The sequence below is a fragment of the Octopus sinensis genome, linkage group LG4 (assembly GCF_006345805.1).
Source record: "Octopus sinensis linkage group LG4, ASM634580v1, whole genome shotgun sequence".
NCBI classification, from domain to species: domain Eukaryota; kingdom Metazoa; phylum Mollusca; class Cephalopoda; order Octopoda; family Octopodidae; genus Octopus; species Octopus sinensis.
Genome location: NC_043000.1, coordinates 126,556,805 through 126,576,282, shown reverse-complemented (window position 1 = coordinate 126,576,282; position 19,478 = coordinate 126,556,805). Strand labels below are relative to the sequence as shown.

General features: G+C 37.3%; 1 protein-coding gene across 4 annotated transcripts in view; it reads left to right on the top strand.

The window, feature by feature from the left end:
* The window catches only part of LOC115210385 (protein O-mannosyl-transferase TMTC4), a 144,932-nt gene that overhangs the window by 118,902 nt on the left and 6,552 nt on the right, over window positions 1-19,478 (top strand). For all 4 annotated transcript variants that reach the window (XM_036502458.1, XM_029778958.2, XM_029778957.2 and 1 more), the window contains 7 exons: window positions 280-336; window positions 5,145-5,216; window positions 5,801-5,880; window positions 6,798-6,905; window positions 11,430-11,571; window positions 17,017-17,131; window positions 18,614-18,796. In XM_036502458.1, the coding sequence (XP_036358351.1) occupies window positions 280-336; window positions 5,145-5,216; window positions 5,801-5,880; window positions 6,798-6,905; window positions 11,430-11,571; window positions 17,017-17,131; window positions 18,614-18,796 (757 nt within the window). The remainder of the gene's footprint in view (window positions 1-279; window positions 337-5,144; window positions 5,217-5,800; window positions 5,881-6,797; window positions 6,906-11,429; window positions 11,572-17,016; window positions 17,132-18,613; window positions 18,797-19,478) is intronic.

Below are 19,478 nucleotides of genomic sequence, written 5' to 3'. Positions count from 1 at the left end.
TGTGACTGCATATGTATGTGTGTATGTACATGTGTGTGTACAAGAGTGTATGCATGTATGTAGATGTATATGTGTATATACATGTATGAACAAGTGTGTATGTACATGTGTGTGTATATATGACTGTGCATGTTTGTTTGCATGTGTTTGTGAATGTATACGTTTGTATGTGTGTGTAGGTATGAAATTTTAAATATCCTTTATGAAATCTAAAACTGATAAACACACATTCACAGTTCAGCCGTAGTTTATCCAAACAATCATTTCTTTATCTTTCAGGTTGTGACTTCATTGTTAATATTTTTGGTTGTTATAAACATATACAGATCAGTGCAGGTAAAACCTTTTGCTTTATATTTATAATAATGAGCTTCTTGAATACAATGCTCAGGTGCATGACAACTTACGCTCTATACGTTAATAACATAATGAAGGGATTAACAGCAGGTGTTTCTGAAGATTCTTCTCTTACAATACAAATTATTTAACCCCTTTGTGACAGACCCACCTGTGACTGTCTCATGTTCTAAACTGTTTGTTTAAAATGTTCATATTTTAATTAAAACTTCAGTCGCAGTTTTATGTTGTTATCTTTAATTATGTTGCAAATACTAACTAAACGATATAAAGTTAATTATTTCACTAAATTATTTCAAAGTCTTGTTTTTCAAATTTTTCAAATTTAGTTAATATCAGGTATTTTGTTTGAAATGTAATTAGCAAAGGGTGAACGGCAAAGCAGTGTAGTTACAAAGTTTGTTTCATAACCACATGTTTCAGGTTTGGTCCCACCTCACGGTACCTGGGGTGTCTTCTACAATAGCCTTTTAAATGGATTTGATTGATGGAAACTATGGAATCCTTTCCTATGTTGATGTGTGTGTACAGAGAGAAAGAGAGAATTACAGTATGGAAGACATATTAACCATTCAAAAACACACAAAGATTGATAACTTCACTTAGACATTTTTCATTTGGTGTCAAAATTTTGTCACATGAATTGAGGAATTGCAACCTGGTCACTGACGTAGTTCTACTACACCTCCAAAATGTGTGTGTGTGTGTGTGTGCATGCATTTGTCTCACACCTGATAACTGGTGTTGGTTTGTTTCCAACCTTGTAACTTAACAGCTCAGCCTAATAAATCTATAGAAAAAGTACCAGACTTTAAAAAAAGGAATAGGTTCTGAGGCTGATTTATTTGACTAAACTCTTGGCCCCAGCATGGCCTCCAGCTAATGACAGAAACAAGTAAATGAATGAAAGAACACATCTAAGTGTTTGTTTCAAAGGACCTGCTGTTCTACTACCTGTTGGAGTAGTAGCTAATAGTAGTAGTTGTAGGGAATAGAATAATAATAATAATGAAATTGTATACAGTGCTCAGGTGCACCACAACTTGTCAAAAGTGCATATAAAGCATATGCAGTAATGTACAAATGTCTGGGAAGTGAACAGTGTATGAGTCAGATACATGCTTGCATGTGTATGGAGGGGAGAAAATCAAGTGTAGTGTTGGCAAATCCCAAGAAGCATGGAAGTTTTGAAGGATGCAGTGTTCCGACAACTAACAACTGATGCCAGCAGTTTGTTCCATACTTCAGCAACTCTTAAATAGTCTTGGTCTAATCTTTCCTCCTACACTACAATAACCTTATAATATTTAAGCAGCAATGATAGGAAAATAAATAAATAATAACTTAGTAATAAATGAATAACCATCTGTTCTGTTATATTTCATTCAAAATTAAACTATGAAACAAATGATGACATTTATTTCAAGTTGTTGTTGACCAGTAACTCAACAATCCACTTCTATTGCTTTTTAAGAAATGTCACCAACTTTTGTCTTTAAAACTTTCTTTTAACTAAACTAAGAATATAAGTTTGTACCTAAACAAAAAGGGGATAAGAAGGAGCATGATTGTGTGATTAAGGAGTCCTCTTCACAATATTGTTCCAAGTTCAGTACCACTCATAGTCAAGGCTTATTAGAATAGGGTTCAGTCAGTATATTGGTCTGAGGTCTGGAGAGCCAAAGAGGAGCATGTAAATATCTGACAGGGCCCTTCCAAATAAAATAAAAGAAAAGAGAGAAAAAAATCCAGAGCAGGAGTAGCTGTGTGGTAAGTAGCTTGCTTACCAACCACATGGTTCTGGGTTCATTCCCACTGCATGGCACCTTGGGCAAGTGTCTTCTATTATAGACTTGGGCTGACCAAAGCCTTGTAATTGGATTTGGTAGACGGAAACTGAAAGAAGCCCGTCATATATATATGTGTGTGTGTATGTTTGTGTGTCTGTGTTTGTTCACCCAACATCGCTTGACAACCGATGGTGGTGTGTTTATGTCCCCGTAACTTAGCGGTTCAGCAAAAGAGACTGATAGAATAAGTACTAGGCTTACAAAGAATAAGTCCTGGGGTCGATTTGCTTGACTAAAGGTGGTGCTCCAGCATGGCCACAGTCAAATGACTGAAACAAGTAAAAGAAATAAGAGAAGAGAGCCCCTGCTTATGACATCATGAGTTGGCCAATAGCTTTTGAGTGTAATTTGGTAAATGGAAACTATGCAGAAGCTTGTATATGTATATACAGTTATGCTTCACTTTATGAGGACCTGCTTTGCAAGATCCTGAGTTTATGAGTTTTAGTTTATAATAAAATTTTCAAGCACAAATCCATATTTTGAATGAAGTGCTAAAATTTCTACTACCATAAAAATGCTTCTGCATGTTACTGATAAATTTATAGAGAGCAAAAAAAAACTTCTAAGCAAATAACTCTAGACTTGTTTTTTGGAAAAGGAATCTACATTTCTGTCTATGAGTGTTAGTGAATTGGCGATCGTGTCTACAAGTGATGTTGTGCATGAGTCTTGTGCGAGTGATTCACAAAACAATAATAATAATATTTTTTATTATAAATGATCTTGACATACTTTTTACTTTACGCAAAATATTCTTTACATTCTACTGTTGTTTTATTGCCATTTATTTATGAGTATTATAAATTTTATTGCTAAAATATTTTTCTGGGAATGAATTACGATTTATAACATTGCTCCTGCGGGAAATTATTGCTCTGCTTTACGAGTTTTTCTTTATGAGCGGTCTCTGGGAACAAATTAACTTGTATATCGAGGCATTGCTATATATTTTTTGCCAGTGTGTATATCACCAAGAGATAAACATCAGTTAGAAAAAAATCTGAAAAAAAATTGGTGATCATAGAATGGTATTTCATTTACTCCAAGTTACATACTTGTCACTCTCACAGTCAAATAGGCAGTGAACCACTGATTGGTTCACTGGAAACCTATAAACAGCAATGATATTGGTTTCAAATTTTGGCACAAGGCCAGCAAGTTCAAGTGAGGTATACCAGTGCTCAACTGGTACTCATTTTATTGACTCCAAAAAGATGAAAGAAAAAGTCAACCTCAGCAGAATTTGAACTCAGAACATAAAAATGGACAAAATGCCTCTAACTATTTTGCCTGGTGTACTAATGATTCTATCAGCTCTCTGCCTTATAAACAGCAATGATAATGATCACCAATAGTGATAGAAAATATATAAGTGTAGACCTATGCGTGTCATGTGTTGCTTCCCAACTACATAGATGGGCACCTTGGGCAAATGTCTTCTCTTGTCCAGGATCAATTGATCCCTTATACCACGGGGATCTGTTCTTGGTCCCCTTTTGTTTGTTGCATACATTAATGACATAGATGCCAACTTAAAAAATGCCACAGTGCTGAAATATGCAGATGACATCAAGCTGTACCTTGAGATAAAATGGACAGATCCTGAATACTATAGATCTTTCCTGCAATCGGACCCGGACACAGGCTGACCAAAGCATTGTGAATGGATTTAAAAGATAGAAACTGAAAGAAGCTCATCATATATATATATATATATATATATCTTTTTTTTTTACTTTTTTCCTTGTTTCAGTCATTTGACTGTGGCCATGCTGGAGCACCCACTTTAGTCGAGCAAATTGTTCCCAGGACTTGTTTTTTTGTAAGCCTAGTACTTATTCTATTGGTCTCTTTTGCTGAACCGCTAAGTTACGGTGACGTAAACACACCAGCATCGGTTGTCAAGCGATGTTGAGGGGACAAACATATACATACACGTACATATATATATACATATATACGACGGGCTTCTTTCAGTTTCCATCTACCAAATCCGCTCACAAGGCTTTGGTCGGCCTGAGGCTATAGTAGAAGAGACTTGCCCAAGGTGCCACACATTGGGACTGAACCTGGAACCATATGGTTGGTAAGCAAGCTACTTACAACACAGCCACTCCTATGCCTATATATATATATATATATATATATGTGTGTGTGTGTATGTGAGTTTGTGTATGTTTGTGTTTGTGTGGTGAGGTGTCTTGTCTTGACATGACCTGATTGTTGTAAATAAAGAGTTCTTCATTTTCAGTCTTCTGGGGAAACAGGTTGGCCACAGGTAGTGCACCCAGCCATAGAAAATCAGTTTCAACGTATTCCATCCAGCTTATGCTAGCATAGTGTAATGGTTGTTAAAATGATGACAAACAATGACAATAACCTCTGTCTTCTATGTTCACTACAGAACTGTGGAGGTACATGGCTTAGTGGTTAGGGATGTTGGTCTCATGATCATAAGATTGTTGTTTCAGTTCTTGAACTGGGTGATGTGTTGTGATCTTGAGCAAAACCCTTCATTTCATGTTGCTCCAGTCCAATCAGCTGACAAAAATTAGTAATCTTGAAATGGACTGGCATCCCATCTAGGAGGAATATATGCGCCATGGAAACCAGGAAACTGAATATGAGTCTATGTGACTCAGAAAGGTTCTTTATCCTATCTGTCTCTGCTACAGAGCTCCATAATTATATAAGAAAAGCCCCAAAGTACCACATTTCACTCACATGTTATATTATTTATGTTTGCATGCTAGCACATTTCTTATCTCCTGACATATCTGAAGAACTGGGTTTTGTAGATGATACCCAGATGTTTGACGAACTGCTTATGACACATGTTTGTTTGGAGAAGATATATTAAGATTATGTATATTAACTCACACACAGGCCACATATTTATATTTATAAAACTTCAATTTTTTTTTTTTTTTTCAGAGGAGTTCAGAATGGCAAACAGAATTTCAGTTATTTACTTCAGGTGCAAAAGTCTGTCCATTAAATGCTAAAGTAAGCTTCTTCTCTTTTATAGCATTTTTATTAAGAGTTCTCTTAAATCTTTCATTTCATTTTACGTAATGCTAGAAAATATGGTTGTTTAAATTATTTAGCAAATGGCACATTAAAATGTCGCATTTGTAACAATTAACAACAAATATTCACCAAAAGAAAAACAAACAAAAAAATCCTGCATATGCTTTCTCTATTTCTCATACATAAACGTGCACACACACACACACACACACTTATGCCTACCTCATGTCTATACATTTAAATGAAATCATCAGGTCAGTGTACCTTCTACAAATACCTACCGTATTTGATGGCATTATAAAACACTTTTTTTACCTTGAAAAAATGTCTTTGAAAATAAACTCCAGGTCCTAAACGTGAAGCTGAGCTTCTCCGAAGCTTTAATGTACTTAAAAGACTATTTTTACTTAAATAAGCACTTCTGAATTTGGGGTGTGTCTAATATACCCGTGCATCTTTTATGCCATTAAATATTGTACTTTTTTAAAATGGCATATAGATATAAGCTGCAAATTGAATTAAATATATATTCCAACTTTTTTCTTTTATTTTTATTTAAGATACATTACAACATCGGTAAAGTTCTTGGAGATGCTGGCCAAGTACAGATGGCAATTGACAAATACTATGAAGCAATAAGGTCAGTTGTTGGTTAATTATTATTATCAAGGCACCAAACTGGCAGAATTGTTAGCATGCTGGGTGAAATACTTAGTGGTATTTCATCCATCTTCACATTCTGAGTTCAAATTCCACCAAGGTTGACTTTACCTTTCATCCTTTCGGGGTCAATAAAATAAGTACCAGTTGTGCACTGGAGTCGATGTAATCAACTATCCCTCACCCCAAAATTTCAGGCCTTGTGCCTATAGTAGAAAAGATTATTATTATTATTATTATTATTATTATCATCATTATCGAACCACATGGTTCCGGGTTCAGTCCCACTGCATGGCATCTTGGGCAAGTGTCTTCTATTATAGCCTCAGACTGACCAAAGCCTTGTGAGTGGACTTGGTAGACAGAAACTGAAAGAAGCCTGTCGTATATATGTATATATATATATATATAAATGTGTGTGTGTGTATTTGTTTGTGTGTGTGTGTTTGTCACTCCAACATCACTTGACGACCAATGATGGTGTGTTTACGTCCCTGTAACTTAGCGGTTCAGCAAAAGAGACCAATAGAATAAGTACTAGGCTTACAAAGAATAAGTCCTGGGGTCGATTTGTTTGACTAAAGGCGGTGCTCCAGCATGGCCACAGTCAAATGATTGAAACTAGTAAAAGAGAGTGAATAAGTCATTAAAAAAGGGGGAAATTGACCAACAGGTGTACTGTTGATGAATTTTAGGAAGCATGGAGTTTTGAAGGATGCAGTGTCCCGACAGCTAACAACTGATGCAGGTAGTTTATTCCATGCTTCAACAATTCTGAGCATGAAAAAAATGTTCCCAAAACTCATAGGTGCTGTGTTGTTATTTGATTTTGTAAGCATGTACACAAGTATTAGACATATGGAATTCAAAATATTTATTTATTTATTTTTGTTCTAGATTAAACCCAGAATATGACCAAGCTATGAATAACCTTGCTAATATCTTAAAAGATCAGGGACAGGAAGAAGCTGCTGAAAATTTATTAACAAAAGCAATTCAAATCAGGTAAATTTAAGATCTTTCAAGTATTTCAATATCAAATGCAGTAATTAAAGTAAGTTGCTGTTGAACTAAATATATTTTCTGTCTGTACTCTTTACTGATGAGCAAAGTTTCAATCATGTTCCCTTCACTGTTTCTCTTCTCTTCTACATCAGTGGCATCTGTTCCCTTGAACAAGTTATTTACTTAAATCTCCTGGCCTCTCAGCACCGACTACTTCACCAATTCTGATTTGAGGAAGATTTAACTGATTGCTATTAAATCATGAACAGATATACCCCAGCCTCTGGTCCACTGGTGTACACTCTTCTCTCTGTCTCTTTTATTACTACTATAATTTGAATTTGAAATCGAACCAAATTCGAAATTAAAATTGAAATTGAACCAAATTCGACGACTGGCCAACCTCCCTTCATTGGACACTAAACTCTGCTTGCGAAGATCTGTTGGGGCAAGTGAAATCGAAATTGAACCAAATTCGGTGACTGGCACCCTTGCCAGTGGAGTGCTAATAGCTCCATCCAAGCAGGATCACTGTCAGAGCAGCTGTCTGGCTTTTGTGCCGGTGGCACGTAAAAAGCACCATTTGAGCGTGATCGTCGCCTTACAGGCACTTGTGCCGGTGGCTCGTGAACAAAACATTTGAGCGAGGTCGTTGCCAGTGCTGCTGGACTGACTCCTGTGCAGATGGCATGTAAAAAACACCATTTGAGCGTGGCTGTTGCTAGTACCGCCTGACTGGCCCTCGTGCCAGTGGCACTTTAAAAGCACCCACTACACTCTTGAAGTGGTTGGCGCTAGGAAGGGCATCCAACTGTAGAAACTCTGCCAGATCAGATTGGAGCCTGGCGCAGCCATCTGGTTTGCCAGTCCTCAGTCAAATCGTCCAACCCATGCTAGCCAGGAAAGCAGACGTTAAATGATGATGATAAGGGTCTCTGTTCCTCAAAGCTAGCTGGTCTTGCTATCTCCCCAATTCAAGCACTACCAACTCACTTGTCTCTATTTTTTGACACGCTTGTTACCTCCAACCTTTACCACTACCACCACCTGCTCTTTCACTATGTCTGGTTCTTCCTTCTCGTGACATCAGTTCTCTGGAATCTTCCAGTGCTATTCTTTTCCTGCAGGTGTTGATCTGCAACAGTTTAAAAGGAGTATTAACGCCACTGAGATCACTGGTTTTGAAGGACATACAAAAATCGTTAGCACTAAACCCTTTAAAACTCAGCAAGTAAATAAAAAAAATTATCTTTTAAACTGAAGCCTCCTGGAATTTCTTGTCTCCCCGTGCTTTTTTAAGGACCCTGATCTACAGATGTTCAAACTGAACTTAAATCTGACCAACCTAGGACAACATGCAGAAGTCATGGACACTGCCTCTTCCTCCTCCTTACTATAAAAGTAAAAATAACAATCAGTATTGTCTACTTACTGTCATTTATTTAGCATTGATTTCTCTCCTTTCATCATTGGCAACTCTCTTTTATGTAGTGCTGCTGACTCAACCTTGTTCACTCAAGCAGATTTATGACACAAAACCATTTTATAGATATTTCTAGACATAGTCTAATTATTTTAACCTTTTAGCATTCAGATTACTCTGTCAAATATAATGCTTATTTATTCACATTGTTTTGTATTAATTATGCGTTATCTTATAGCTTCAAGATTTGATGATGTGATTGTTTATCTTTAGAATAATACTGTAGGGTGTGTGTGAAAGTCTGCATCTGGATAGTTTGAGCATAAAAACTGGTAGAATATTTAGGCTGGATATGGCCAGTTTAAATACTAAAGAGTTCATACCGTAAACCCTCAAGTATAGTCCACCTTTGAGTATAACCTGCAAGTGATTTTTAGGGGGCTGTACCTCTGTAAAAGCTAAACCTTGTGTATAATACGCACCCCTCTCTAACTTGAGTCAAGGAGGTCTATATAACGTCTTTGGTTTGTAAAAATGTATATGGTAACGTCCTTTATTATTATTGTATATATAACATAATGCAAACGTGTAGCTTTTTTTGTGCATTTTGTTTACAGACAATAAAGAAATAACAGTAATAACGTTTAATAAATGTTGCTTACTGCAAGTTAGGGATGATTCTTTTATGACTTCATTGCTTTCAGGCTTAGCTTAAGGTATTTTCGCTCCCAACACCACAAAGTGCCAGACAGCAAATAGAGACTCGGACATTGCTTAAAAAGTATTTTTCATTTTTAACCTCGTATATAGTACGCACTAGGGATTTTGACCTTTAAATTTTAGGGAAAAAATGCAGATTATACTTGAGGATTTACAGTATGCTTTTTTGTTTTTTTGGTGATATGATGTGCTTAAGAAGACTCATCAAGCCAAGTGAAACCATAGTCATGGCCATTGCCAGTGTCATGTAAATGGCACCTGTGCTGGTGGCACATAAAAAGCACCCGCTACACTTTTGGAGTGGTTGGTGTTAGGAAGGGCCTGCAACCATATAAACCACGCCCAATCAGACTGGAACTTGGTGCAGCTCTCTGGTTTAACAGTTCCAGTCAAACTGTCTAACCCATGCCAGCATGGAAAGTGGACGTTAAATGATGATGAGTTTATTACAGAAGATTTAATTATAGTTGCACTAACTTTATTCAGCATACTAGCAGCTAAGCCCAGTTTCACCCAGTTGGTTTGGATGATGTGGCTGTAAAACCTGCTCTGTGTTAGCATTCGACTTGTTTGGGCACGTGTATGTTGAAGAACAATTTTAGAATGACATTTTTCTGTCAAAACATTAAAAATAACTGACCAACAAAAAAAAACAACCAAGATTCAACCAAATCAAAAAATAAACCGAAATACTAAACGAATAAAGAGGAACCATCCCACTTCCATTGCACACACACACACACATTCACATATCCCTCCTTTCACATACACACACATATATTCATCAGAGTTGAAATGCTGTTTGATTTATTTTTTCAGCATACAGTTTTCATCATCCAACTACCAAGTATGACATCACCCCTTCCTTCCTTATTCCTCTATCATCCCTTCCTTTCTCTTTCATAAACATAAGAGTATTATTATTATAGTAGATTATCTCGGTAACCATGGGAGCTATGAAAAAATACAAAGCCCAGCAACACCACCGGATCATTCTACACATCTGTGTAATTTTTCGCGCAGTTCCACTCAGCCATTTGACTGTGAATCCCAAGACAACAAAGAATCGCCCATGTCAAATTCATATGTATAGATAAATACACGTAATTATGATGGTTTCACACAATTTTCACCAAAATTTTGAGGTGAGAGGATGAAAGGCAAAGTCAACCTTGACAGTATTTGAAATCAAAACATGAAAAAAAAAATACTGAAAGAAATCCTGCTAAGCATTTTGTCCAGCATGCTAACAATTCTTATTTCCTTATTGCCCACAAGGGGCTAAACACAGAGGGGACAAAGGGATTAAGTCGATTACATCAACCACAGTGCGTAATTGGTACTTAATTTATCGACTCCGAAAGGATGAAAGGCAAAGTCAACTTTGGCGGAATTTGAACTCAGAACGTAACGGCAGACGAAATACCGCTAAGCATTTTGCCCGGCGTGCTAACATTTCTACCAGCTTGTCGTCTTTTGTTAGCATGTTAACAATTCTGCCAATTTGTTGCCTTCGCACATATAATAATAATCCTTTTACTATAGGCACAAGGCCTGAAATTTTGGTGGGAAAGGACTTGAGTCAATTACATCAACCCCAGTTTTCCACTGGTACTTAATTTATCAACCCCGAAAGGATAAAAGGCGAAGTCGACCTCAGCAGAATTTGAACTCAGAACATAGCGACGGGCGAAATTCCACTAAGCATTTCATCCAGTGTCCTAACAATTCTGCCAGCTCGCCACCTTACAAGTGATAACAATGAAAATGAAAACGATAATTGAACCAGCCACACAACTATTTAAGCACATCCTGTTGATTAATTTATTAGTTACTAGCAGTATCGCCTGGCGTTGCTCGGGTTTGTAAGGGAAATAACTATATAAGCATTTTTAGAGAGTTATAGCCAAAAAAATGCATTAAAAATGGGAAAAAAATTATAGTAATTTTTTTTTTAAATCTTTGACTCATCGTAGATATTTTTAGAGAGTTACTTCCCTTATATTTAAAAAAATATGTGTTAAAATGGAAAAAAATGATGGTAAATTATTTTTAAAATCGTAGACTCGCGCTAATACCCAGAAGGGCTTGATATGAATCACGACTATAAGATACCCGGTTTTGGTTAAACTGCACCGCAAAATGTGGGAGTAGTTAGGAATCTAAATCGAAGGGGACAGACACTCACACAACTACAGTTTTATATATATAGATTGACAGTTGACTCCATTCCAATAATGTTTGTATTCTAAGTATTTCCTATTGAATTATGTCTTTTTACATTTCTGTTTTCCAAAATAGGTTTACAATTTTCATACCTAACTTTATTGTTGTTTAATATTAATGATTTCTTTTCTCTTTTTTTTTTTATGCAATGTCAGACCTTCGTTTTCCACAGCCTGGATGAATCTTGGCATAGTTAAGGCATCTCAGAAAAAATATGAAGAAGCTTTATCTAGTTATCGCACAGCTATTCAGCACCGGCGGAACTATCCAGACTGTTATTATAATATGGGAAACTGTGTAAGTGTATTCATTTCACAGAAACTTTTTTTTTTACCTTCATCATTTCTACTTGTGAAGTTATCATCATCATCATTGTTTTTAACATCCACCATCTCTCTCCTGCTCTTTCTTGTACTCTTGTTGTCTCCCACTCTTTCTCCCCTTCTCCTGCTCTTCCCTCAGGCTGGGTAACCATGTATCTCCTTTACAGCAGCACACATGTTTCTGTCCTCATTCTCTCTCTCTCTCTCACTGGATAACCTTGTACCTCTTCTACAGCAAGACACCTGTTTCTTATTTCTTGATTGCCCACAAGGGGCTAAACATAGAGGGGACAAACAAGGACAGACAAAGGGATTAAGTCGATTAGATCAACCCCCAGTATGTAACTGGTACTTAATTTATCAACCTCGAAAGGATGAAAGGCGAAGTCGGCCTTCGGCGGAATTTGAACTCAGAACGTAGCGGCAGACGAAATACCCATTTCTTTACTACCCACAAGGGGCGAAACACAGAAGGGACAAGCAAGGACAGACAAACGAATTAAGTCGATTATATTGACCCCAGTGCATAATTGGTACTTAATTTATCAACCCCAAAAGGATGAAAGGCAAAGTCGACCTCGGCAGAATTTGAACTCAGAACGTAGCAGCAGACGAAATACTGCTAAGCATTTCATCCGGTGTACTAACATTTCTGCCAGCTCGCCACCTTAGCAAGACACCTGTTTCTGTCTCACTATAAACTTTCATCATCTGACACAAGATCACTTCCTCCAATGCCCCCTCCCTTATAAAAGGATTTTTGTCTTGTAAGTTACTTGATGACCCTGCCAATGCTGATGCCATGTAAAAAACATCCAGTCCTCACCGTAAAGTTATTGGCATTTGGAAGGGCATCCAACTGTAAAATCCCTGCCAAAACAGACACAGAAGTCTGGTGCAGATTCCTGCCTGGCTAGCTCCTATCAAACTGTCCAACCCATGCCAGCATGGAAAGCAGACGTTAAACAATGATGATGATGATGATGATGACTTATCCATGCTTACATGACTCTGTCAGAATTTGTTGAGGCAGATTTGCTACAAGTGGATGCCCTTCTTGTCACCCAATCCTCACCTGTTTTCAAGTAAGATCATATTTTCTCATAGCCAAACCAGTTTTTGTGCAAGATTAAAAATGGTCATCACTTGCTTTACTACCTTGTTTACAACTACCACACAGTATCGAGGCAAGGAGATAGTAACATGCTCACATACATACACACACTCATATGTATGTAGTATGGGCCTCTTTCAGTTTCTTATTTCTTTATTGCCCACAAGGAGCTAAACATAGATGGGACAAACAAGTACAGACAAACGGATTAAGTCGATTATATTGACCCCAGTGCGTAACTGGTACTTATTTAATTGACCCCCGAAAGGATGAAAGACAAAGTTTACCTCGGCGGAATTTGAACTCAGAACATAAAGACAGACGAAATACCACTAAGCACTTCGCCTGATGTCCTAACGTTTCTGCCAGCTTGCTGCCTCTTTCGGTTTCTATCTACTAAATTCATTCATGAGGCATTGGTCAGCCTGGGTCTGTATTTGGACACTTACCCAAGGTGGCACACTTGCATCCCAACCACCTGAACTCAAAGTCAGATGGTTAGGGGTGCAAGCTTCTTAACACACCTCCATGTCTGTATTCCTTCTTTTTAATTCCAAGAGTTGTGATGGTGAACAAAACCTTATTCCTGTTGTTCTGGTGCTAAGCAATAAGAGATAGTTTTTCACTGGATTCTCTTTTGAGAACATTTTAGCTTAGAACTTCAAATTGTCTTCCATAATGGCTGGCAAAAAAGAAATTTAATAAATTCTGAAAATGAATATTACTCATTAAATTAATATTTTTTATTTCACAAAATATTTAATGTGAGTTACATTTAATGCATAGAATGTTAAAAAATATGAGCTTAACTTAAAATGGTGAACTGGCAGAATAGTTAGCACGCCAGGCAAAATGCTTAGCAGCATTTTGTCCATTTTTATGTTCTGAGTTCAAATTCCACCAGGGTTGACTTTGCCTTTCATCCTTCCAGGGTCGATAAAATAAGTACCACTTGAGCCCTGGAGTCAATGTAATTGACTTACCCTTTCCCTGAAATTGCTGGCCTTGTACCAAAATTTGAAACCTATACTCTTTTACTTGTTTCAGTCATTTGATTGTAACCATGCTGGAGCACCGCCTCTAGTCAAGCAAATCGACCCCAGGACTTATTCTTTGTAGGCCTAGTACTTATTCTATTGGTCTCACCTGCCGAACTGCTAAATTACGGGGATGTAAACACACCAGCATTGGTTGTCAAGCGATGTTGGGGGGACAAACACAGACGCACAAACGTATACACATACACATACATATATACGATGGGCTTCTTTCAGTTTCCGTCTACCAAATCCACTTACAAGGCTTTGGTCTGCCCGAGGCTATAGTAGAAGACACTTGCCAAGGTACCACACAGTGAGACTGAACCCGGAACCATGTGGTTTGTAAGTAAGCTACTTACCACACAGCCACTCCTACGCCTACAAAGGATAGTAATAGAATGCTTACAGCTCCTAGGTTTCCCAAGTGGTCACCCATCTAAGTACTGATTAGGCTCAACGTTGCTTAACTTCGGTGATCAGATGAGAACCAGTTGATTTTTTTTTTTTTAAAGATGCCGTTGATGTCTTTGAAATAGTAAGTTAATATTTTGGCTCAAAAAGCCAAAAGCAAGGCCATGTAGGGGGACAAGGAGTTATGTACAGGGAGGGTGTTCATGCAAAGAGTTCATCTCTAAATAGTTAATCTCTACACAATTCTATTTTCCTGTCTTCCCCAAATGCATAATCTTGCACATTTGCCTGTTTTTGCTTTTGTTTTCATTACTATTTTGGCAAATTCGTGTTGGGTGTGTTCTGCAGACGTTAGAACAAGGCCCAAATTTTAAAAAAAATATCACGAGTTGTCTCCCATACTTGCTGGAAAAATGAAATCAATGGTGATTGTTTTTTAACGCTTTGCTTGTTTTATTGTATTGTATTTTTTTAAAACTCTATGCATTAGCATTAACTTCTTTAATCAATACTTTCCCTGGTTATCTATTTGAAAATGGTTCATAACAGACGAACGAAAATTAAGTATATTAAAGATGAACTTTGTCTTAGTATAATAATAATAATTTCATTTGTGTCTGCCTGTCTAGCAATGTCTCTGTATTTCTCATCCACCCTTTGTTTATAATAATAATAATAATGAAATTATTATTATTATTATTATTATTATTATTATTATGAAATTATTGTATACAGTGCTCAGGTGCACCACAACTTGTCAAAAGTGCGTATAAAGCATATGCAGTGATGTACAAAATGTCTGGAAAGTGAACAGTGTATGAGGCAGATACGTGCTTGCGTGTGTCTGGAGGGGAGAAAATCAGGTGTAGTGTTGGTGAATCTCAGGAAGCATGGAAGTTTTGAAGGATGCAGTGCTCTGACAACTAACAACTGATGCCGGCAGTTTGTTCCATACTTCAGCAACTCTTAGCATGAAAAAAACGTTTCCGAAAGTCATGGGAACTGTGCTGTTTTCTGACTTTGTAAATATGTCCACAGGTGTTAGACAGGTGAAGTTTGAAAAGGTGCTCAGAGTTATTGTTAGTAAGATGGTTAATAATTTTATGGGTGTCTGCCAAGTCAGCTGCCAGAATTGAAAAGAATATATAGGTACAGGCATGACTATGTTTAAGATATTTGCTTCCCAACTACATAGTTTCAGGTTCAATCCCACACAATGAGCCTTGTGAACAGATTTGGTAGACAGATGCTGAAATAAACCCACACATATACGTACGTTTGTGTATCTCTTTGTCCTAACATTACACAACGATCAGCTTCATTATTGAAGCACTGTCCTTCATTTCCATTCTTCCACGAAACCATGTCTGATCATGAGGAAACATTACTTTACTTGGAAACAGGCAAGGATTGGTGACAGGAAGGGCATCCAGCCATTGTAAAATCTGCCTCAAGGAACTCTGTCTGATTCATGCCAGCATGGAAACATGAATGTTAAAAACAATGGCAAGGATGATACTGAGTTGTTAAAGCATTGAAGAGGTAGTGTTACAGTATTCTATACTATAGCCTTGGGCCGACCAAAGCCTTGTGAGTGGATTTGGTAGACGGAAACTGAAAGAAACCCATTGTCGAGAAGGTGACTGCACTCCAGAAATAAGACAGCGGATAGTACTAGGCAGAGAGGCAATGGTCAGCATGAGCAGGGTCTGGAAGAGTAGAGACATCAGACTCGCTACCAAATGCAGATTGGTGAATGCAATTGTCTTCCCAATAGCAACATATGGATGCGAGACCTGGACACTAAAGAAAGCTGACCAGAAAAGAATTAATGCATTCGAGCTTTGGTGTTGGAGAAGACTTTTACGGATTCCATGGACAGCGAGGCTCACCAATGGAGAAGTTCTTAAGCAGATAAGGCCAAAAATGTCGCTAGAAGCTAGGATCACCAAGCATAGATTGGCATATTTCAGTCATATTATGCGGAGAAAATCCCTGGAGAAGGACATCATGCTCGGAATGGTCAGTGGCAAGAGAGGAAGAGGCCGACCAAGAACCCGCTGGCTTGACACCATCAAGAGTGATACCAGAATGGACATAGCCAATCTGAAAGAAGCGGCCCAGGATAGAACTGACTGGAGGACACTGATCCAACGAGTGACCGAGAGTCGACTTCGACTGAGTGGATAGAGAGATATGTACGTATGTGTGTGTATATGTTTTTACATCTGTGTTTGTCCCCCCCAACATCGCTTGACAACCGATGCTGGTGTGTTTACATCCACGTAACTTAGCAGTTCGGCAAAATAGACCGATAGAATAAGTACTAGACTTCCAAAGAATAAGTCCTGGGGTCGATTTGCTCGACTAAAAGCTGTGCTCCAGCATGGCAACAGTCAAAATAACTGAAACAAAGTAAAAGAGTAAAGAGTATTCGTTTTATATAAAATGTATATGCATCCATATGTCTGTGTGTGTGGTGTGTGTGTGTGTGTTAACCAAAGGAAGAGGTGCAGTGTCTGTGCTCTCTCTTGGTCTTCAAGACTTTTGAGGTTGATGCTCAGCCTGAACATCTGCAGAAAAAAAATGTAGATGACAACAGAACCAAAGGTTTGGTGTAAATGTTTGAAAGAGGTTGAACTTTACTAAAGATGCCCAACAATGAAATGTTGGATATTTTTCTAATTTAAGGATCACCACACCTAGCCATTTTTAAATACTGTGGTATTAATTGTAACTCTACTTTTCTTTCAATTTAATGAAATGATCATCATCATCTTTGAAATATAAATTTTCTTCCATTGTTATTATAAAAGTTTATATTACATTTTTAAAAAAATATTATATTTCCTAGTTCTTGGAGACAAAACAATATCAACTGGCCCTACTTGCTTGGCAAAATGCAACCTTGTTAAAATCTACACATCTAAGTTCTTGGAGTAACATGGTAATTCTTCTTGATAACATGGGTAAGTAAACTTCATTAAATATTTCATTTTACAACATCTTTTAGGGGTTTTTTTGTGACTTTTGCCCTTTATAGGCAGCTCTATGATTAGTTTGGAGGCTACTAGTGAGTACTTGATTCACATGTAGTGCAATATCGAGTGGTCGGGGTCACTGTTGAGCAATTATGGAAGTGTTTGGATTAATTTTTTTCTGCTCTTCAGATTCTATTGTTATTCGCTGCTCTGATATGTCTTTCACTGGTTTGAATCTATTTAACATTTTCCAGTTAAAGTCCTTGAGACACTTTATTTCACATTTCTTCAGTCTACTCAACTGGCCAAAATAAGTTGCACCCGTAACTTAAAAGGCCAGCCTGGATCTTTACCTTTTGACCGACAGATTTAAAAAATAATTTTTTGTAACTAAACACTTTCATACTTCGGACACTGGTAGAATGTGTCATATAAAACACGTTTTACTCTTAGCATGTTTGAGAAAAACTTATATTTATGAAGTTATTTCACGTTAAAGTTGTCCTATTTCAGTAATTTCAATTAATCAATGATGTGTATTCAGCTGAATAAAATTACTGCTGTTGTTTGTTAACAAGAACTTCCGGCAGTGTATATTTCGTTTGTCACCGTTTTTTATGACAATCCTAACCCTAAAACCTGTACAAAAGCATGAATGATGTCATAAATAACAGTGACAAACGAAAAATTCACTGCCGATAGTTGTTGACAAACAACAGCAGTAATGTTATTCAGTTGAATACACATCATTGATTGGTTGAAATTACCAAAATACGACTACTTTAATGTGAAACAACTTTGTAAATATAAGTTTTTCTCAAAAATGCTAAGAGTAAAACATGTTTTATATGACACATTCTACCATTGTCCGAAGTTTGAAAGTGTTTAGTTACAAAAAATTATTTTTTAAATCTGTCGGTCAAAAGGTAAAGATCCGCCAGCCTTTGTCAAACTGAATTTCCCTGAGAACTATGTTAAAGGTACGCATGTCTGAGGAATGCTCAGCCACTTGCACAATGATTTCATGAGAAGGCTGTTCTGTTGATCAGATCAACTGGAACCCTCGTTGTAACTGATGGAGCACCAGTTTGAACAGTACAGCCTGAAAATTTATTAGTTCTTGATGGAAAAATTCTTCACAAAAATATAGATAAACACCCAGTGATAAAGTTGATGCTTGCTGACATTACCATGCTGGGAGGGATTTAACCCTTTTGTTACAAAACCGGCTCTGGCTCTGTAGTACAAATGTCTTGTTTTCATAAATTTTGAAGTAAAATCTTCCACCAAACCTTAGTCACAATTAATGGTCTCTGACACTAGCTTAATGATAACTAAGTTATTTTACTAAATTCTTTGCTATATCTAAAATAATTGAGAAAAACAAAGAGCATCTCAAAATAAATACAGTAACGAAAGGGTTAAATAAAAAAAAATCATAATTTTCTGTTATTCTTGTTTATATTTCAGGAAACCTAACAGCTGCTGAAACTGTGTGCAATGTGGCTCTGCGCCACCTTCCAGGAGAATCTATTTTGTATCTTCATCTAGCAAGTATACTTGGGAAACTGGGTCGATATAAAGAAAGTGAGCGTAACTTTCTCACTGCAATCAAATTGAAGCCAGACACAGCCCGGTATTATCTAAACTTAGGTAGGTGAATTTTATCATCCATTTGTGAAGTGGTTAGGTTTAGGAAAGGCCTCCAGCTGTAAAAACGATGCCAAAGCAGACATTGGAGCTTGGCACAGTCCTCTCTCTCACGGGCTCCTGTCAAACCAATCCAACCCATGCAAGCAAGGAAAACAGACATTAAACAGGACTTGTGTCTATATTCGCTTCAGGATGATTAGGTTTGAGTCTCAAGTTCTCTTTTAATCTGATTGTCAGGGTTGACTCCCTTTTCCTTTGCATCTCTGCTTGCGCTCACAGACACTGAGTGTTTATACTCAGTTAGCTTTCTTCTAGTCTGCCTCCATTCCCAGGCTACCGAGACCAGATTACCAACCCAGTTACACTGCCAATGTAGAGACATGCTTTAACAAAAACTATAAAAGTACTTTATTCTCAGTGATTTTGCAGCATGCTAGACCTACTGGACACTATCTTGGAATTTCTGTTGCTAGATAGTCATTGATTCCATGTTAGGTTCACTGGTTTTTTTTTTTTTGACAGCTATTTTGTTTGTCCTACAGAGTTTCTAGTAACCCTCATTACCAGTCAAGTGCGGAAGAATTGGTTTATTCACTGACAACCCTATCATATTACCAGCATTGCTCATAATCATGAGTGAATATGGCAGATCAGTTGTGCAGCCTAAGAGTTGCTGAAGTAT